The sequence below is a fragment of the Erithacus rubecula genome (genome assembly GCF_903797595.1).
Source record: "Erithacus rubecula genome assembly, chromosome: 3".
Taxonomy (NCBI): domain Eukaryota; kingdom Metazoa; phylum Chordata; class Aves; order Passeriformes; family Muscicapidae; genus Erithacus; species Erithacus rubecula.
In genome coordinates this window covers 139,799,680-139,822,061 of record NC_136689.1, presented here as the reverse complement: position 1 = coordinate 139,822,061, position 22,382 = coordinate 139,799,680, and the positions used below count along the sequence as shown (strand labels likewise).

The following is a 22,382-nucleotide window of genomic DNA, read 5'->3' as shown; positions in this document are numbered from 1 at the left end:
CAAAACAGCTCAAATAGCTTTGAATGGGGAATTCCAGATAGTTGCCTGTAGCACATCCTTTCTTTTCATAGAGTCAGAGAATCATGGAATGGTTTGGATTGGGCCTTAAAATAATCTTGTTGCAAGCCCCTGCTGTGGGCAGGGACACCTTCCACTGTCCCAGGTTGCCCTGTCCAACCTGGCCTTGAGCTCTTTCTCATAATTTCTCTGGGCAACCTTTTCCTTGTGATTTACACTCAACAGTTTATTTTTTTTTTTTTTTAATTCTGTAAGACATCTAAGTTAAAGTAAAATATGTTTCTTTAAATTTACAAATAAAATTAAAAAAAAAAAAAAAAAAAGAAGTAAAGATAATTTTCTTTTCCAAATCCAGCTTGTGAATTGAAACAGTTTGGATAAATCCTTTGCTTTCATTTGCATGCAGCATTTTTCAGAAGCCTGTTTTTTGTCTATAATTAACACAAAACTCACTTTCCATCACACAGCTGAGTTATCAAGTCCTATTGCTGATGAAAGAAGCTCCAATCTGAGCTTGTCACTGGAATAATAAGGTTGGTAAGGGTATGGATTCATAGGAATAAATATTTTTTATTTCTGCTTGCTGTCTTGGAAAGATCATATATTTTACCTACCAAGTAAGGTCACTGATATTTCCAACTTGCTTGACCTCTTTTGCTTTACATGGCTTGTTTGATTTACTAAAACTGCTCCAGCCATGTTTCCCAAACAATCTGTCTGGCAGAGAATTGCACCTCCCAGCAGAAATAAACCACCCACCTGAGCAGCTTCTGCCTTTCCAACATTTACTGCTCAATTGCTGCATTATTAGAAACTGAGACCATGGCAGTTCTAACTTCCCAAAAACTGCTTTGGATAAATCGATGTGAGAAGAATCCTATGGGTGGCAATAAACCTCGTGGAAGGAAGAGCCTTGCTTCTTGTACACAAAATTAGCTGGCTCATTAACTGTAATTATACCAGCCCAATCACATTATGAGGGTCAAACACAGAAATAAACACAGCAGACAAATCTTCAGGCATTAGTAAATTTGCAAATGCAGAGTGGCCCATCACTCTTCTCCTTGTAAACCAGCATGTGCTGTCTTGCCAGCACAGGAGCTAAATGTGAGAGTCCCCATGCAAGGGATGGCATGAAAAAACTCACAGAGAGCAGGAGGAGGAGGAGAAAAACACAAAAGCTCTTGCAAGATTTGTGTTGCTTGTTATCTTGAGTAAAATGAGTCGGTCAGAGATCGCAGTAGTTCACACCTGCCTCCAACAACTTTGTCACCAAAGTCACCAAGCAGTTCTTCACATTCCAGCCCTGTCCAGAGAGCTGGTCAGTGGAAGTCACCACTGCTGCAGTCCAGATAAATGGGAAAAGTGAGTGGTATTAAACACACCACAGAATCACAGAATGATTTGGCTTAGAAGATGCCTTAGTGTTCATCTCATTCTGACCCTCTTCCACTGGACCTGGTTGATCAGAACCATCCAACCTGCTCCACCTCCAGGACTGGGGCAGCCACAGCTGCTCTGGGAAACCTGTGCCAGTGACCCACTCACCATGACCTTCAAATTGCTGCCTACAAGGCAATTGAGGATAATTACACCACACAGTTGCAGCAGCTGGGGTGGTTTGCAATAAAGCTTTGTTAGACTTAGCAGAAGCACAACTGATGACAGGGTTTATACTGAAGGTGAACAAAATGATGGGAAGTTTCTTGGGAAGTGGAATAGATTCAGTGTACCCTTCCTTCATGGGCTGTGCTCTGAACTGACACACAACTTATCAAGTGGCTGAAAGCAACACAGCCAAGAGAAGATTTCCCAATCTATCAGGAACCAATAAGAAAATAAATGTACAAATTCCCATAACAGCATCCTCTGAGATCACTTAGGAATCTTAACCAAATGAGAGACTTTGCAGCCACATTCAGCTGATCAGAGATATTAAAGCTGTTTCATTCAGGTATTTGGGGACTGTTCTCAAGACGTGTTCATTTTCTGCAGATGTCCCAGCTGAGGCTCATAACATGGGAGGGTTTGGTTTAGGCTTCAGCTGAATGATTTCCCAGCTCAGTTTGCAGCCTGATAAGAGAGTCCTGGCTGTGCCATCCAGGCAGTCACACTGGAGGAGGATGTGCTGATGGGGCCTCTTAGCAGTGCTTGTGTGTCAAAACAGCCTTTAGGTCAGAAAGGCAACAAGGTGAACTTGATTTCATAAGAAAAAGAAAAACAAAAAACACCAAACCAAACCAAAACAAAAAACCAAACAAAAAATAAAAACAAAATCCCCCCCAAAAAACCAAAACCAAAACAAAGCACAAAAACCCAAAAAACCCACACATAAAAAAAATAAAACCAAACCAAACCAAACAAAAAAAAAACCCCAAAAAACAAAAAACAAAACAAAACAAACAAAACAAAAAAAAGCAAAAAACCCTGAAAAACCCTCCCACATCCCAAAGCTTCCAAATTAAGCAACCCATTTGCATTCATGCAAATATCTTTTCCTTTGAAGACAGTTTATTGCCATTGTTACCATCATTAGGCAATAAGTGACAATGTGGCACTTCAGGGAGTGGCAGCATCACTCAAGGACTGAATTCAGTGGCCCATCAAGAAGTTCCTCCTGACTGAAGCAAACCAGCAGCTGCATGTCTTTACTTCTTTTTCCAGGTCTCTGGGCTCCAGCCTGGCAGAGACCAGGCAGAGATGTTTGTTAAGTGAGGGAGCATCGACTTCAGACCACATTAAGAATTTTTTTCACCCAGTGATTTTTAGATATAAAAAGTCCAGACTTCAAGAGAGAAGTGAAGTGAAAGCTAAGTAGCACCAACATCTAAGTCTGGCTAAGTATTGGTCTAAAAACAAAGTCTGAGTAAGTCTTAAGCTCGACACAGTAAGACATTGATCTGTTCTGAGGAGGCCATCAAGTTAATTAGAGGGATGGGGCATGTCTCCTAAGAGGAAAGGCTGAGACAATTGGAGATGTTCAAACTGAAAAAGAGACTTTGGTGACCTAATTTTGGCCTTCAAGTACCTGAAAGGAGCCTGCAAGAAAGATGGAGAGAGATTATTTCCAAGAGCCTGGAGTGACAGGAGAGGAGGGAGTGGATTAAAACTAAAATAGAGTAGGTTTAGCTGGAAGAAATTCTTCCCTGTGAGGGTGGTGAGGCCCTGGCACAGATTTCCCAGAGAAGCCTGATCCCTGCTCAAAAGAGTCAGAAATGTGATGCTTTTAAAACTGTAAAATGTTTTCAGAACAATGTGGGTCTTTCCTTGTGGCTTTGTGAAGTGCAATGGAGCTGTAAACAGTGATGGAAGTGGTGGAAGTTAAATGAGAGCAGTTTAGATAAGGGATGTAGGTTTTGAGTGTTATTCTGGCATAACTATCAAGGTTTCATACACAGGTAGCATGGAAAAAGGTTTTCCTAAAACACAGACAATTTCCTTTTGCCATGGGCAAGGAAAAAAAAAAAAATCCCACTAACTCCTAATAAGGTCAACTTTACTCTCACTTACAAGGCAAACAGAAGCCTACAAATTGGACAAACATGCACTTGCTTTCATCAGGTTCCAATACAAATACTGGCAGCTGTGTTGTTGACACTTTCTTCAGAGGAAGTGAGGATTTAAGGATTATCTTCTCCCTAGCACCAGTCACAAAACTGATTCCATGGAAGTTTGCATACATATCCCAGTACTACCAATCAAAGTACAAGCTCAGCTCAGCTGAGTGGCATGAGTATGGAAAGGAGTGATTTTTCCTGTTGCAATCACCTACAAAATAATTTACGTCTCACAGTGCTGTCCTGGGTTGCAATATAAGATGTGGCCAGAAATGTGGATTCTGTCATCATCTCCTGAAGCCAGGTGGGGCAGTGACCCTTATCTCTGCACATATCATCTGCTAATGGGCCATCTTTAAACCAGCTGGGGCAATCATCTTTATCTTTCCACAGCCCATCCTCCCTCCAGGAGATATCATCTGCTGCTGGCCCATTGAGTCCCACTGTGTGACTGATAAAATTACATCATCCCACTGGGAGATGCTCCAGCCAGGGGAGGAGCCAAGCCTTTCCTACCCAGATAAAAACTGAGATTTTGAACAGCAAGATACCTTCTTTCCACTGGATTCCAGAGGAACACTGGACCTTTCCACATCATCCCTGGACCTTCAGAGGAAACTGCACCTTCTCCAGGAGCACTGCTCCAGCTGAACCACATCTGCCACTGCAGGAGGATGCAGCCACCATTGAATGGGACTGTGCCAACACCCTGACTGACTGACAGGGTGTCAGGCTGTATTCTGACTCTGTCAGGGTTGGGACTGTTCTTTGGTAATACTGTATTTCTATTTTAATTTTCCTAGTAAAGAACTGTTATTCCTAATTCCCCTATCTTTGCCTGAGAGTCCCTTAATTTCAAAATTATAATAATAATTTGGAGGGAGGGGGTTTACATGCTCCATTTAAAAGAGAAGCTTCTGCCTTTATTGACAGACACCTGTCCTTCAAACCAGGACACCCGCCCTTCCTAAAAGAACCTGCATCCCTCCAAGGCAACATTTCATCACAGGAGCCAACCCAACACACATCCATGATCCCAACAAAATTGTAGCCCTGTGGCTTCACACAGATCTCCTCAGGTTTATTCCCCATATTTTGGTCATCTAGCACCTCAGAGTGCTCAGTTCCTGGAGAGGATTTGGGATATTTGCCCATGATGGTGGTGCCTGGTAGGCATTTCCTGCACACTTCCAGGTCTGAAGGGGACCTTGCTCACACCCTGTTTTGGTGATTTTGGGGCCCTTCCTGCCACACCACCCCATGTCCTTGTTTCAGCAATCCTGTCCTCTGCTTCCATAGCACTGCTAATCCCTCCCTCCCCCATCAGTACTAAAATTCTCATTAAGTGGTAGATCCTACTCTCCAAAGCAGCTGCAAATCCAGAAACAGGGTCCCATCGAACTCCAAACCATGTCACCAACACCAACTCTACAGCCAATTATTGTTTTCTCCTATCAGTGTCCCCCTCCTTGCCCTCCTTCCTCTCACCAGCAGCTCATGTGATGAAGCTGCACTGGGATGGTTTTGCCAAGAGCTCCTGCAGGATTGTGTTGGGAAGACTCTGCTGATCCCCAGCTAACCCAGGCCACTGGCTTCTTTTGGTTCCAGAGGCTTGGGCTCACTGATATGGTAATGCAAAATTAAATATTTGTATCAAAGAGATGCCATGACCAGGAACTTGGGCACAGAGTTTGTTTGCAGAAGACATAAAATAACAGAGATATGCTGTCCCAAGTCTGCATTCTATTTCTTCCCTGCATGACAGAAATTGCTCTCTCCCGTAGGGAGTGCTATCAAAGTGTTCATTAAGGAACTGGCCCACATGACAGAAAATCTCCTTTAGATCCTTGTATAAAGCAAAGTTTCTCTGCCTGTGCCATGCACAGACCAGTCAAAGTCTCCCCACAATTCTCCCCAGCTCAGGTGAACCAAAGGGGGGTTTTCTCTGGGAGCATTTTGCTGAAGGGCTCATCTCCTATTCTCTGGTTCTGTATTTTCCCTGTGTTTCCTAGACAAGCACACACAGAGCTTTCATTCCATGCATGCCAGAGGAATAGAATAAAAGGAAAAAAAAAAAAAGTGCCAAGAGAGCTGTCTCTTGTCATCATAGAATTTTCACTGTGGGGGTTTCAACATCTCTTGCCTCCTGATTCTTTATCTCCCTTATTTTTGTGTAATATGAGTGTCAAAAGATAAACAGTGGGACCCTTCAGCAATTGGTTGAGAAGATACCTGGATTGCCTGTCAGGATTAAAAGATAGTCCTTAAGAAAACTGCTAAAAATCTGCTGGAGTGTAAGAGGAAGAAGAAGAAGAAGAAGAAAAACCCACAAAAACCTTGTGCTGGCACAAAGACAAAATGTCCTACTTAGTCTAACAGCTTCTCACAGGGAAGTTAATACTGGGATGGCTTCTGTGCATGGATAAAGTCTTAAAATAATAAATATTGCCTTAAGAAAAGGAGTTGTGAGCATCTTGAAGCTAGCTGATGTATGTTGTCATGTCCCTCAAGGCATTAGCATCTGATGTGCTTTTAGAGATGAATCAGGCTCCAAAGTTATCCATGTACAAAAATAAGCTTTCAAACCAGCATCAAGAGGGAAAAAAAAAAAAAAAAAAAAAAAAAAAGGAAAAGAAAATAATAGTAATAAGAAAAAAAATATACTAAAAAACTGACTTTAATTTTGATATTTTGATATTTTGTGAACCTGTTTGTCAGAGGGGTGTAGATCACTCATTTCAGTGTGAAAGGAAGTATCATATGATAATGGAAATTTGCAGAGATATGAACTCAGAAAAGAAATCTAGAGTGATTAATAATCATCAGAGAAGAGTTTCTGCTTTTAAATATATTTTTCTCAGGACTTGCTTCTGCTCCTAGAAGCACCAGTGAGAACTCCAGCTGAGCCTTCAGGTGAGAAATATCCCCACAAATCCTCCTGCTCTGGAGTTTAGGTCCCTCCACCAGCCTCTAGGACTATTAGCTCCCAAATTTGAAAGTGGGCAGCTGTTCCAGAAGTACCACATATTATTATTGTGCATACACAAAAAAACCCAAAAAAAACCAAAAAAAAGAAAAGAGATAGAGGAAAAAAAAGTATTTTTTTTTCTTCATATCAGCAGGAAAGAATAAGGAAAGAGTAGGGACAAAGGTCAGAGAGAGCTGATCTAAAGTGTCCTATCCCTCTGTTCACAAGAAGTGGTGGCTCTCAGAGATGGGCTGCTCCTAAAGACAGGACTGGGACTTACTCTCATCTTTTTTCCCAGTTTTCTCCACCCAATTTTTTCCTTGTCATTGGTAGCTGGAGAGCAAGAGGAGATCAACTAATGGGCAGAAACTTCAGACTTTGTATGAGCACATCTTGATGTCAGGTTTCTGTAAATTTAATTAGACACACTCTGCCATGTGGAATGAAAATTCTATTTGGAAACAAAAAGCTGCTTGTTTTTCTCTAATTTCATCAATAAACATAATAATAATTGCCACTACTATAGTTTTTTAATTACAGTTCCAGGTAGAAAGGAATAATTGGATCCCTTTCCAGTTAATGCTATATATTCTCCAGCTTCCTTTTTGCAGTCAAAAGGGAATGAATTCATCTCCCTGTGAATTCTATTTTATGCTAAATATACCAGCAAACTCTCCATAACACAAGAACCTTATTGCACAGGGCAGCTTGTCAGATCCAAACATCTCTGGGTGCACAAAATTCTCAAAACACAGGGAAAATTATCACAGCATCAACAAAGTGCTGCTGCTGAGGGACAAGGTCATGTTGGAATGGTGGGAGAGGGTAGTAAAGCACATAATTTTCATGTGACACCTACCTATTGTGTCCCCTTGCTCGTGCACCATGGAGGCCAGGTCTTTGATGATCTGGTTCACATCCAACATGTCACTCTGAAAAGACAGAAATTCCAACATTTAAGAGGAATGGGGAATATCCAGGCACAAAAGGCACATTCCACAGCCCAGCCTGGTGAAGAAAAACACAAACACAGAAATCTTCATTGGTGCAGAAGTAAAAGGAAAATTTGTATTGCTCCCATAATAAAAAATTCCCTCAGAGCCATGGCTTGCTGGATCTAAGTCAGCCAGCTGACTCAAGCTTTGTGAGAGGGACAAGTGGAATGATCAGCTTTGATGGTGGCTTTTCAGAATTGTGGAGGGTTAAGGAAAAACAACAATAAAAACAACAGCAGCAAACCCTTCTCTTTCTAAAAAAGTTATTGGTGATGCAGGCCATTCATCCCAGACTGTTTTCTCCCACACAGAAAAAGACCATCTCGCAGCACAGCATCCATCTGATGCTACTCATAAACTGATGGAGATACAATTCAAAACTCCCTGAATTTGAAATTACCTTATTGGTAGGGCAATAAGGAAAGAGCTGTTTGATGAACAGATTCATTTATATGTTTCCAAGTAGTAAAACAAAAAAAAAAAAAAAAGAAAGTAACTGCATTCAGCTCTGAAATTTTCTCTGTGAAAACACAGCAAATTACCCATGAGTTTATTTTCTTCATTTCTGAACACTTACCATACAAAAGAGCAAATGTGAGCATATGTTGACATCATATGACACTGCCTCTTGTAAAAAGAATTAATTTAGCAATAATAGACATAATAATATAGACACTGCTAAATGCACTACCAGTAAGGCAGCATTGCCAGAGCAGAAAAAAAGACACTAAAAAAGGATGTGTTTCTTTTTTCAGCCATACAAGTCAGAGAATCACAGAAACATTGAAATGGGCAGGGACTTTTGGAAATTATTTAGCCCAACAGCTCTTCTCAGAGCAGACAACTAAAGCAGGGTGCTCAGGGCCATGGTTTTATCTTCCTCCAAGGATGGAGATTCCTGGCAAACTGGAACCATGGAACTCTGTGTGCTGTTTGAGCATGGCTGATGACAGACACCCATCAAATATGCAAATAGACAGGAGACTGAAAATAAAATGAAGAGTTCATAAATTGAGATAAGGACTAGGAGACCTCCCCCTCCAAATATCATCATGGGCAAAACAGATATTAATTGAGTTTATTAGTAACAAAATCAGAGCAGGATAATGAGAAGTTTCAGAACTGTCTGGACACAATCCTGTGCCTGTGCTGGGATGGCTCTGCTGGAGCAGGGAGGTGACACCAGATGACCCCACTCTGGTTCCTTCCAGTCTGGCTCATTCTGGGATTCCATGTTCATCTCAAAAGACCCAATTGCTTTTTAAAGAACTCAGTTTCCCTCCTAGCAAATTTAGAAAATGGTGCAAAATGAATCCATGTCCTCCTACTGAAGTTTGCTGTGAGAATATAACTGGCATAACACTTCAACACGTAATGCAATAGAACTGCATCAATTTAAAATGAGGTCTGGGAGCCCCACTGTAAGTGCTAGAATATACCAAATTATTGAATAACTGAAGATGGAGGAAAAGCAAAAGACTGCAAAAGCTGTGAGAAGTCATAATAAAGCAAAAAAACCACTCCCCCAACCAAAGACTGTGTAATGCACCACAAAATGCACTTAATTCCTTCATTTGTCAAGCATAATGAAGCTTTAATTATAGATGGTATTATTCCTAACTTGTAAATACTGCAGAATATTTTGCAACACAATGAAGTTTAAGTAATTTGAGATTGTACTTGAGCATTGTGTTAGTAAATCATAACCAGGAAATGAGGAGAAATCAGTGGTTATTTTTTTTTCTGTAGGGAAGTTTTTTGTAAAATTATTTTAAGGGAGAAAGTTAAAGTTTAGCAAAATGTGAAAAACTGGGAATTAACTTTAATGTCTTATTCTGCTCTGGTTCAACTGCTTTGCAAAAGATGATTAAGGAAAATATAAACAAAAAATAATAATACTAAAAAAAGCCCAGAATGCTGATTTGCCTCTCTTGGCTAAATTGTCGCTGACATAATTTTTTTGTTTCTGTTCCTTGTAATATAAAAACAATCCCTTCTACACATCAATCTGCTTTATTTTGTTGTGCTTCTTTTTCAGCACTTTAAGTGAAGGTGGCTTGCAGCTCATGAATATTAGCACATACATTTGGTTAGACAGAGTTTATTGCAATATATAGAATTACACACACCCCCACCTGCCCCAAGCAGCTCCACTGGAATAAAACAGATTCCAGTGTATCCATTGACTTCTCAGAGGACCTTTCCCAGGTATTTAAGCCATGAGGTGTTGGGCTGTCCATGTCCTGATCCCCAGGTATTACATGAGGCAGGCAAGAATAAGAAAGAAAATTCAATGTTGTGTGTGAATGGTGCTGGTTCAGCTTTGCCATTTGTATTCAGGTACTTGAAACCAACCATCTGCAGCTGCAGAGTATAGATCCTCTCCATAATGTTGCAATAACACTTAAAATTACTGTTTAGCAAATATGCATCAGTGAGAGCCAGCTCTGAGTTGTGAGGAAGGAAAAACTGCGACTGCTGCACTTCAGGAAAAACAAACAGGGGTGAGTTATAAAGCACAGAGCACAAAACACAATCTGACCTGAAGCAAGAAATCTGTTGAATAATTTAACCTGGCAATGTGAAGTTTCTAAGTCCTTGATATATGTAAGGAAAACAAAGGAAGAAATAGAAGAAAGAAATAAAGACCTTCCATTATGGAATATACCTTGGAGCTACTCTCCTGCTTCTTGCCAGCTCTGCTCCATCCCCAAGTACCTCTGAACTTGCCAGGCATCAGAGTTTGTTAGGAAAATCAGATTGCCTTGGGTTTCCCATGTTTGCACACACTTTGCAGAATTCACAGTGAAATACAGCTCCTCATAAATCTCTGACTCCACAGAACCCAGGAGTGCAGCAGCCACCACCACTCCCAAAATTCTGTCTCCCTGCCAGCTAACTAGGCTGGGGCTCCCTGGGTTTTAATTAACACCAGCCTTTCCCGCCTGGCAGCAATTCTTTCACTCTATTCTGCAGCAAGAGGGAGACAGGTTTAAACTGTTCCTTCTAAATTTCCCCCCCCCCCCCAAAAAGGATAAATCAGATTAGTAGATGTGATTTAATGGCACCCATTCTGGAACAAAAAAAAAAAAAATGTAACCAGTCAACAATAAAATGAAATGGCAATAGCTAAAGGTGGCCAAAAAAAGCAGACAAGTGATAGATGAGAAAAGCAGAGATGTGAAAGAATTTGAAGCCTTTAAGTTCAGGAGGATTAACTCTCACCAGGGAAAATTAGTTTGGGAAACTCTTAACAGAAAGTACTAGGTTAAAATGGCAGGACTATTTTAGTCATTTAATCTGACTCAATAAGTGAAAAATGTCATTGCATAGTACTGAGATTTTGGGGGAAAAAAAATAAATTTCCAAACCTGACACAAAAATGGTTGGAAAAATGATTTTGCAGATAAACCAGAAATTTCAATTTCTGATTTTTTTGCTTTAACAGTATAAATATTTCACCATTTTTGAAATTAATTTGTGAGCAAGTCAGGTCATAAAACCCAGACATTGCCACCAATCTGGAAACAATAAATCCCAGCAGCCCACTTTCACACAGGATGAGCATTACTGAAGTATTGGAATACTGAAGTATTTCCAAGACAGAAAATAAGCAAACCTCTTCTCTCTTCCATTCTTGTGCTTTGTGGGGTGAAGATTTATTCCCACTGAAAACTTCCAACATAGCCAGGCCCTTAATGGTATCCTAAAGACATTGTTGTATTCCTGCCATGGGAATGGTGTTAAATAAACCAGAGAGGGGAACATGTTCTCCTCAGAAGGACACAGAACAAGTCTGTGCAGTCAATAATTCCTCTCTGACATGGAGCCAGATCCCAGCCTCCTCCATCAGTGTCAGCTCAGGTCCTCCAGGGAAGAGTCACACTCCTTTCTAGGAATGTTTGCCTTAGGTTTGTATAAAAATGGGATCAAAAGTATCAGTGGTCTGTCCTATTTAGCACATGCACTTCTGTGTACTCACAAACCAGCCATCCATTTTTTAAAGGGCTATAAATTAGCATTTAAATTAATTGCTGCCTCAATATTCAGGAGCTGCTGAGTTTTTACAAGTAAGGTCACATTCTGACCTGTCATATACTCTGCAGCAAGCAGCCAGGAGAGCTATAAAAGAAACCTCAAGGAGATCCTGAAAGATTTCCTGTAAGGCCCATGTGTGCATTTCTGCACAGGGAAGCACTCAAAAATACAATAAAACAAAACAAACCCCTTGTGCTTGTTACCTTCAGGGGAAACAATAAAGAAACAAGGAAAAAAAAAATCAGCCAGCGGCCCATTGTAGTGTCTGTCATGTTTACCAAAGAGATGCTGAGATGTTCCTTGTGTTTTGTCCCATCTGCTGTGGGGCATCTCCTACCCTGTGGTCCACCATGTATGGACACGGAAAGACAAATCAGAGCATGGTGTTTGTCTGTCCTCATTCCTTGCTGAGAGACAGGAGAAAGAAAGGAAAAGGAAAAAATAATATAAAATGTGAGCAAGCTTCTGATGCAAGATAGGCAGAAACTAAATCTTGCTGCAACAGCCTTTCAACAAATATTTTTCTCTTGTCTGTGGCTGGGGAGAAAAAAATGACATTCAATAAATCAACCTGATTCAGCCTAAGCAACAACAGACCAGCAGAAAATTGTTTTGAGGGCAGAAGCCATCCAGAACAGCAATTACAGACTGAGTTAGGTCTCCTCTGGGACTCAACAACAGCCAGAGTGTGGAGTTTCTCTCTCCCTCTCCTGCCTGTGCACGTTTCCTCTCTCTTTTGCTGCCTTAGAGGTCTGTGTCATCTCAGGGAGTGGAGAACTGTGCTGCATGATTAAAGTTGTCATGCTGAGCTTTGGGATGCCAGTCCAGCACCTACCTGGGGGCACCAGCTCAGGAAACACAACAAGCAGGAGGTTCCTGTCCACCAAATGCAAATCCACAGCAGAGGCTGTGGGAGGTGAGATCCTGGAGCCCACAAGGGAGAGCTGAGGCCATTGGGGATGAGGACAGAGATCCTGCCAGCTGCCAGCTGGTATTTTATTCATTCTGCACCTGGCTGGATGTCACATGGCCACCAAAGCTGCTCTATCACTCCCCTCCTCAGCTGGACAGGGGAGGGGAAATGTAAAAAAGGCTCTTGGGGTGAGACCAGGGCAGGGAGAGATCAGTCATCAGTTACTGTTACAGACAAAATAGACTTGATTTGGGTAAATTGGTTTAATTTGTTACCAATCAGAATCAGAGTAGGGTAATGAAAAATAAATCTTAAACATTTAAATCTTAAAACATTTCTCTCCAGCCTTCCTTTCTTCTTGGACTTCCCTTGCACAGAGTTCTCTCCCTCCTCCATTGCTGTGGCACAGGGAATAGGGAATGGGGGCTGTGGTCAGTTCATCTCACATTTCCTGCCCCTCACACTCTTTCCCAGCTCCATTTTGGGGGCCTTCTCAAGGCAGAAATCCCCCACAAACTCCTCTAACCTGGATCCTTCCCATGGGCTGCAGTTCTCCAAGTGGATCCCCCACAAATCCTGCCAGCTGTATCATCATGGAATCAGAATCATGAAATCACAGAGTGGTTTGGGTTGAAAGGACCTTGAAGATCACCTTATTCCAACCCCTGCCATGGGCAGGGAACCTTCCACTGTCCCAGCTGCTCCAATTCCATCCAACCTGTCCTTGGACACTGCCAGGGATGGGGCAGCCACAGCTGCTCTGGGCACCCTGTGCCAGGGACTCACCAAACCCACAGGGAACAATTTCTTCTTCATATCCAATCCAAATATGCCTGCTACTGGTTTAATGTCATTTCCCCCCTGACCTTTGTCAGGATTAGCTTGCCCTTTTAAAAACACTTTGGATCTGGAAATAGGAGATGTGTTATTGGAGGAAGTCATCAATAGTTCTGTTTTTATGTAGCTATTCTCACTTTATAGCTGGGAAATATAATAAAGGATGAAAGATGGCATAAAACATTCTTTTTACCAACTTTGATTCCCATCTTCAAATTAATTAACACCCCAAATTTCATTTAAATTCATCGTTTTGTAAAGGTCTGTGAATTCCCCTATGCATGTACACATGGGTATTTGTACAGGCACATAAACACATGTATTCTCATGTACCACAAACACTCCCACCTGTACAAACAGCCACTGTATATAGACAGATACTAATAATTTTAAGATTAACTTGCCCTGAACGTACACCAGGTGTTAAATGAACATTTGAGGCTTAGCAGATTGCAGAGATATAAACATAGCCTATTTCTGTCTACAGTAGCAGAAAACAGACCTTAAATCTCAGGTTTCTATTTCCTGGCTTAAACACTCCGGTGTAAAATAAGCACTGATATGATCCATAACAGGCAAGTAAACAAAAAAAAAAAAAAAAGAAAAGAAAAATTTGTTTGCCTTGCTTAGTTTTAACAAAAGAAAAAAAAAAAATTTAAGTTAATGCTGTGATAGTTTTATATCAGGGAGAGCAGGAGTGATGTGAGCAGGAATGGGTCACATCAGAAAACTGAGATGTAACAGTTGCTGTCATCATGAAATCAGAATCATAAAGGCACAGAATAGTTTGGGTTTGAAGTGACCTTAAAGATCATCCAGTTCCAAATCCCTGCTATGGGCAGGGACACCTTCAACTATCCCAGGTTGCTCCAAGCCCCATCCAGCCTGGCTTTGGACACTCCAGAGCTGGAATCAGAGCTCCAGGTGGGGCTTCACAAGTGCAGAGAGACAGAGGGGTGTGGAACACAAAGATGTTCCAAATTTGAGGTACAGAGCAAATGGAGAATGTTTCAAAAATCACCCACGATGGAGAAGAGCATGAGAATTTACATATTTTGCAGTGCCCTGCTCTTCCTACATCCCCACCACTCTCCTCTTCCAGCAGACACTCATAAAGTCCACAGAGAGTGAAAGGACATCCACAAAATCAGGAAATGAAGAGGGAAGTGACCTCATTACTCTCCAGAGTGAGCATCAGCTCTGCTCTCCAAATGGCAACGTGATGCAATTTTATTTCTCTTCACTGAATGTTGATGTTCCTGTACCTTGTGAGCACAGCTGGAACGAGACTCTGGGATGTTACAGTGCATATTTGGAAGCAACCTGAACCATGGCAGTGGGATTGGAGCTGGGTGATCTTTGAGATCCCAACCCAAACCAGTCTGTGATTCTATGATTTATTTTTCTCATGGTTGCAAAAGAAAGTTCCGGCACCCACACTATGAATCCAAACTTTTGCTCTCCTACAGCCAAGTTTCTATCTACTTTACCACTAAAGGAAGATTAATATCCTTGCTTTTCCAACAAACCCTTGGGCTGGATATGAAAGAGACTCACAGATCAGAAATATTGCTTCTGTTTTCTGATATGCTAGAAAGGTTTTTGTGGGATTTTCTGCCTTCTTACCTTTCTCGGCTCCCTGGAGTTGAATTAAGGAGTTCCTTCTGAGTTAATTCACATATGTATATAGGCTAATCAAATGGCACAAAAGTAATTATATGAAGCACCCAAAATGAACAGAGATAATGAAATGCCTGACATTGTGACCTTTGCAGACCAGCAATAAAAATACTCAGTGAAGATGGAGCTTCTCCCAGTAGAGGATATCCATTTCTATTTCAAATGCAGATTGTAGTTTAGGGTTTGTGAAATTTGCTGGCCTGACATCCCTAAAGCAAAAATTAAGTACAATAGAAAAGGTGAACATAAAAACCACGCAAAACAGAGCAGAATTATCCAACAACAATAATCCACAGCCTTGTCCAAAAAAAAGCTTTATGAGCATCAGATTCCTTTTCTTTCTGCAAGAGCTGGGCAATAACCACAGAGATTTGATGCAATTGTCACAGAGTGTTTCATGTGGTGGGTACCTGTCCAACAGGAGCTATTTGTCTGTATTGCACATTTATTTTTCTCTCCAACAGCTCCAAGGAGCCATTGGTCTCCACAGCAGCAAACTGCAAAAAGTGAGATATACGAGTTCTTACAGTAACCTATGGGAAAAAAAAAAAAAAAAAAAAAAAGTGTTTTTTTTTTTTTTTTTTGCAATAAAAATGCTTGTTGGGGACACTTAGTCTTTTTAAAATGAGAAAATAAAATGCATTTAATATTTACAGCTCCACTTTTTTATTTATTTTTTTTTCAGCTGCTCAGAAGAAGAAGGTCTCCTGGGTAACAAGTCACCAAAGAAATGGAAATTGGTCAGCAAACTCCAAACTCAGTTTGTTCCACACTGACTTTTCCTTTAGCATCTCTTGCTTCCGGCCCCAAGCTGCAGTGTATAAACTAAAAGCAGTAGTGAGGGAAGTAGTTGTAATCTATCACCCTGACTGATACCAGCCCCAGGAAAGGCAGTTTATTGCAGGTGGTATGTTATTTTCAAAAATAGAAACCGTGCAAAGATTATGACAAAAAGCTTCAACACTTTCTACACTTTGTTTGCAGCACTATTAATTCTCCACTCTGGATTTATTTCCATGAGGGTCATGCAGCCAGAAAAAAAAAACACAATGGAGGAATTCATTTTCTTTTTAGGAGTGTTCTGGGAAGCCAAGCAATTAGAGCAATCTTAAGCTGTCATGTATTATCAATTGCTGCTCAATTATTTTACTTAAATAAAATACTGATTGCAGAGTCTGATCTGCAGCTATCAACAGAGTGATTCATTTAGGTGCACTATTTATTCTTGACAAATTAGAAAAGAACATCTAACTTTAACTGAAAGGAAAAATACAAAGGGACAAGGGGAATACACAGCATCTTTTTACAATTCACTGCTATGCTGCCAATCCCCTGGCTGGAAATGGCTGAAGCTGTTGTATCTTTACAGAGTTTGGAGACAACTCAGTCCTTATTGCAAATGGAATTTATGGGGTTGGTGCAAGAGAGGAAGGGAGTCACAATCTCTTACAGAGGTGCCTGAAAGCTGGAATCATAAAATCATGGAAGGGTTTGGGCTGGAAGAGACCTTACAGATGATCTGGTTCCAACCTCCTGCCATGGGCAGAGCACCTAGACCAGGCTGAGCAAAGCCCAGCCCAGCCTGACCCTGAGCTCCTCCACAGACTGAGCACTCACAGCTTCTCTGCACAACCTCTTGCAGTGCCTCACCACACTGGCAGGAAGGAATTTCCTCCTAAAATGTAAACTAAACCTACCCTCCTCCAGCTCAAAGCCATTCCCTGTGCCCTGTCCCTCCATCCCTTGTCCCCAGTCCCTCTCCAGCACTCCTAGAGCCCCTTTAGACACTGGAAGAGGCTCTGAGCTCTCCCTGGAGCTTCTCTTCTCCAGGCTGGACGTTCCCAACTCTCCAGCCTGGCTCCAGAGCAGAGATTCTCCAGCCCTTTGATCAGCTCAGTGGCCTCCTCTGCACCTTTTTGAAGAGGTCACCATCTTTCTTGTGTTGGGCTGTGCCTCTTCAGGCCATCAAGGGCTCCACAGAGCACCAGCTCCATGAGTGACTCCAAATCCAAGGTTCTGCCCAAGGTTCTCCTTCTCCTCAATGGTACAAATTGGGCAAAAATAAGATGCATGTTCCATATAATTAAAAAAACCCCAAAAAACAACAAACCTCTCTGCCCTGCATTTCCCTGTGCATTTCAAAGCCAAATGCCATGGTCTTGGAAGGCTCCTCCAGATTTTGGCTCTTTGGGCTGCAGATTTTGCTGTTGACACTTTTATTGCATATTTTCAGTCAAAAATGCAGGTTACCTGAGAGGCACAAATGCTGAGTTATGGTATCTGAGGACAAATTAATTACAACTGCAGCTAAAAGGCTCAGAAAAGAAAGGTTGATGGGTGTCACCCAAATAAGTTGACTCTCCCAAACACCCTCACATGGTTTTATTCTCCATTCTATACATGACAGACTGTCTGTTTTCAAAATATCCATTATATCCAAAATTATTCATCTCATTGTTCAAGGATTTTTCTCTTAATATTTAATTTATTTCTCTCTGTCCTTAGTTACTACTTGGTAATTTGTTACTACCTTCAACCTTAATATTTCAAATTATTGTACCCTTTTTTCAATGCTATTACACATCAAGTATTTCTACACAGTCATCACAGCTCAACTAATCACTGCTGCACTTTCTGAGCCTGCAATTGGTAAATTCCTGTAATCTCTCTTCATAAATTATACTTAATACTTCTTCCTCATTTATTTCCTTCTGGATCACCTCCAAATTTCTAATAGAAAAAGCAGGCCAAAATGCCCTCATTTCTCACACACCTTCTTATCATATAAAAGGTGCCAACATTTAAGGCAGACACTAAAGGCTGTGTGACAGTTCACTTAATTTTCCAATTGTCTCTGCTCAGCTTCCAGTTGAAAATTTCCAATTTCTGGTTAAAAGTATCCAGCAGGTCCAGTGGCACAGCTTCTTTAGCTGGCTCACTCACCAGTTGTGTCAGGAATTTATCTTCTACACGCTCCAGGAACATCCTGGACTGTTTCCTCTTTGCTGTGCTGTATTTCCAGCAGACACCTGGTTAAATTGAATCCCTCCATGGGAACAAAGGCCAGTGATCAGAGGCTTCTCCAGGGACTTTTAGAGCAATTTATCCATCTCTTCACCCTGGCTGGCTGGTCTGTAACAGATTCCCACCAGGATATCAGCTTTGCTGCCTTTCCCCATTTTCCGAACACTCAGCCCTATTGACACAAGGGTTACCAAGCCTCTCCTCCCTTGCTGTCCCTTCTGAAGAGTTTGCAGAGATCCACTGCAGCACTCTGGTGGTGTGAGCCATCCCACCCAATTTCCAAACACACTTTTCCAGTGGCACAATGGATTCCTGTTTGTTGTTCATGCTGTGGGCATTGGAGCTCTTATGTTTGCAGAAACAGTGCAATACCAGCTGGTGTCTGCCACCCCAAATCCAGAAATCTTGTGCTCATTCTCAGACCAAAACTGTGGATTGTGATTCCATCCAGTAATCAAAATTATGGGTCTGAAAAACAAGCAGCTCAGTCTCTGATCAAAGGAGATATAATTCAGACAAATATTCATTTTACTTCAACAGTTTTGCTTATGTGTCACTGGCAGATGGGGGTGATGCTCTCAGAGAAAAAAGTCTGGGTCATTTTAATCTCTAGAGGAAGGAGGAATTATTTATAGTGTAGAGTTGGTGAATTATATGTTGATGTCTTCTACATTTACTGCTCAGCAATTTGCCCTGGCTCACTTCAGAGTCAATGGGGAGATAACACTGGGATTGTGGAGCTCAAATTAAGGGTTAGGTATTTTCAAACTGTCTGGGACTCTTAAATACTAAGATGAAATTTTTAGAGAAATAGTGAGACAACCTTAGAGCTGGAAACTGAAAATTCATGGGGAATCAGAAGAGAGAAAAGAGAGTGTCTGAGCTGTGCAAAATCCAAAAGTCTGGGAATTAGAGGCCAGACATCTTAATGCCAGCCCTGTGCAGCCCCAGTTGTACAGATGATTGGGGAAATAATCCAGTGCCTGATTTGTTACACAAAGCCCAGAAATCCACCCCTGTACTGGGCTGCATCAAAACCAGAGTGGGCAGCAGGTGAGGGAGGGGATTTTATGACACCCTGAGTTCATGGTGTTTTCCTGGATCCAGGACTAACCAATATTTTTCAGAAATGGTTTAGGTGATGGCATAGAAAAGACAGTTCAAAAATAAGAAGGTGCAGTGAAGCTCAGAAATATTTGAGCTTGTCAGAAGATAGTATTAGAATTCAAAGGGATCTTGTTACAATGGGGAAACACTGTAAGGAAAAAGGATGAAGCCAAATAATGAAAATATGAAGTTCTATAGTTAGACATAAAGAATAGTGGCTATTTTTTGGGCAGAAGTCCTCAAAAAGGAAGTAAACAAACCAGCAAAGGTGCTGAAGGGTTCTGGGGACAAAGCTAGCACTTGTGAGATAAAATATTGTGTCCAAATTTGAGCAACAAATCTCAGGGGGACCACGTGGAGACAGATCAGAGAAAAGTCATGGGAATGATCAAAAGTATTAGAAACACATCCTGATAGGAAAAATAGGAATTAGTGTGGTTTTTAATGAAAAAGCAGGATGTGTGGGGTTAGAGGAGTGGGGGGACACACAGATGTGATAATGCTTTTCTGACAAGTGGAACTGCTGCAAATAGGAAGGGAATAACCTGTTCTCCATATTCCCCTCCACATGACAGAAATTCATGGACTGAAACTGCAACAGGAGACATCTATATAAGAAGTTAATGATTCGGGTTGTTGATCCTGTCTTAGAGCTGAGAAAAGGATTTGATGATGTTTAAAGATTGCTCTTAATTCCACTTGTCTAATACTCAATGCAATCAATACAAACCCTGGGAATCAGAGAGAGGGACAGTTTCAGAATGCAGCCACAAACCTCCCATCAGCTCCAGTCACTGAACTGATTAAATCATGAACCTCTCCCTCAGCCTTTCCCAGTTAAGACAAATCCAGCAAATCTCTGCTCTGTTAAACATCCTCAAAAAAACCCCAAAAGGTGAAGCTCAATAAACTTTAACCAACTTATCAACACCACAAAGACACTTTCTGCCATTAAATAGCAGCAGATAACAATCAGACAGCAGAGTCTCCCCTTCAGCAAGGAGCCATGGCATCTGCAGCAGGGAATCCTGACAGCAGCATGCCATCTGTCACCTGTGTGTGACAACATGCCACAGCCAGCCCCTGTCCCAAGGGCTGCATTAGAAACCATCAAGCACATCTACAGTGACAGAGCAGATATTCCTGCACTTAGAAACCCACCAGTCACTTAGCAGAGAAGTGAGTTATCCTGCCTTCCTTCCCACCTGCACTGCCCCCTCCCCAAGGAAATGCTAATTTGGGAGAATTTGGATTCAGCTCTCCAATCTATTAGAAAGTTCTAAGCATTTATATTCAATCATGCACAGCTTGTGCTCCCTGAGTTCAGATTAGCTTTCAATGAACTATTTTAATTTTGTTTTAATTTGCAAATGAGGCAGGTGAGAGTCTAGACTTGGAGGGGGATGGCTCAGTTCATTCCCAGCCTGAGGACTTTAGACTGCACCTATCATACCTCATGTTATGACTTGTCATAGAGCATGATGCAGAATCATAGAATCTTTAAGGTTGGAAGAAACCTCCAAGACCATCAATTTCAATCTTTGACCAATTACCATGTCCCCAAAACCATTTAATGAAATGCCATGTCTGTTCATTTTTTTAACATTTCCAGGGATGGTGACTCCATCACTTCCATGGAAAGCTTGTTCCAATGTCTGATCACTCTTTCATTGAAGAAATATTTCCTAATATCCAACCTGAACCTCCCCTGGTGCAACTAGAGGCTACACATATATTTGAATTTTTGTTGATATTCAGTAATATCAAAATATTTTAACTGGCCTTAATGAACAACAGTGAAAAGTCACTGAGGTAGTTGAAACATGTCTAAAAGCAAGAAAAAACAGCCATTTTTGGGGTTTTTGGCTGGTGACAATAAATTCTTGCATTTTGATGAACTTTTGGAATAAATTTATGGGTTTTTCTCTCTGTTCAATTCTTATCAAACCACAACTGCAGAATTTCTTTAGTTGGTAATAGGAGGAGACAATTTAAACCAGAAATGGAATAAAGTTTCAGTTACCATAACCAAACCCTAAATAAACAAATTGAATCATAGAACATCCTGAGTTGGAAGGGACCCATGAGGATCATCAAATCCAACTCCTGGCCCTGCACAGCCCCAAGAGTTACACCTGTGCCTGAGAGCTTTGTCCAAAGACTCCTTGATCCTTTAAATCTGGGTCACCATAATGTCCAGCCAGCCTCAGATTTGTATGTTTGTGTTCTTTTTTTTTCTTTTTTTTTTTCTTTTTTTAACAGAAAATAGATTACCATAAATTTTGCCCTTTCAAGTGTTTAGTGACAGACTGGAGCTGCCCACAGCCACATCTGTTTATCCTGGTAAGCACATTTATAAAGTGATTTCCCATCCTCCTTATTCTGTCAATGGCATTTCACACTGCAGCTACTTTAATGCAGCATTTTATCACTTGTCCTGAGGGCTGCTGACAGCTGCCAATTTCAAGGCTTCATTCCAATCTTAATTTTCTTCTTTTCCATTTCTTTGCCCTCACTCCCTTTCCCCATCTTCTCCTTTATTTCCAGAAGAAAGGGGAGTTAGAAGAGTGCAACAAACGCCAAGGATTTCCTCTCCCCTTTAACACAGAGACATTATAATCCCATAATAATCCCATAATGTGAAGTGTGTTAGCAAGGAAAAGTTAAAATTCAGGAGAGAGCAGCTGCATTTCACTTGACTATTGGACTTTTCATCTTTTTTTTTTTTTTTTTTCTTTTTTTTTCTGACAAATTCTCCATCAATGCTCATGGGATAAAATTTCCCTGCTCCCTTGCTATGCAGAAATTGGACTGTTCATATCTCAGGGAAGGTATTTTGTTTTCTTGATTGCTGTGATCCTCCTGCCATCCAGAATTACCTAAATCAGAATAGGCTACAATCCAGATCAAAGCACAGGAAGACAGAAATTTTACCCATTTTTAGACCTCCTTGCAACAGTTCCCTTCTTGCCACAACACCTGTATTTCATAAAACCATAGAATCATTGAGGATGGAAAACACCTTTAAGACCATTGAGTCCAACCCTTAACCCAGCATTTCCAAGTCCACCACTAAACCATGTCCCCAAGTGCCACATCAACACATTTTTTAACAGCTCCAGGAATGATGATACAATCATTTCCCTGTTCCAGTGCTTGACAATCCCTCTGTGAAGGATTTTTTTACCAAATATCTGATCTAAATCTCCCCTGGCATATCCTGAGGCCATTTCCTCTTGTTCATG

The 22,382-nt window shown here is 41.2% G+C and overlaps 1 protein-coding gene across 1 annotated transcript in view; it reads right to left on the bottom strand.

The window, feature by feature from the left end:
* Nucleotides 1-22,382, bottom strand: part of TSNARE1 (t-SNARE domain containing 1) — a 378,445-nt gene that overhangs the window by 170,749 nt on the left and 185,314 nt on the right. Inside the window, exon 9 of the mRNA XM_079302793.1 lies at nt 7,403-7,475. Within this exon, the coding sequence (XP_079158919.1) occupies nt 7,403-7,475 (73 nt within the window). The remainder of the gene's footprint in view (nt 1-7,402; nt 7,476-22,382) is intronic.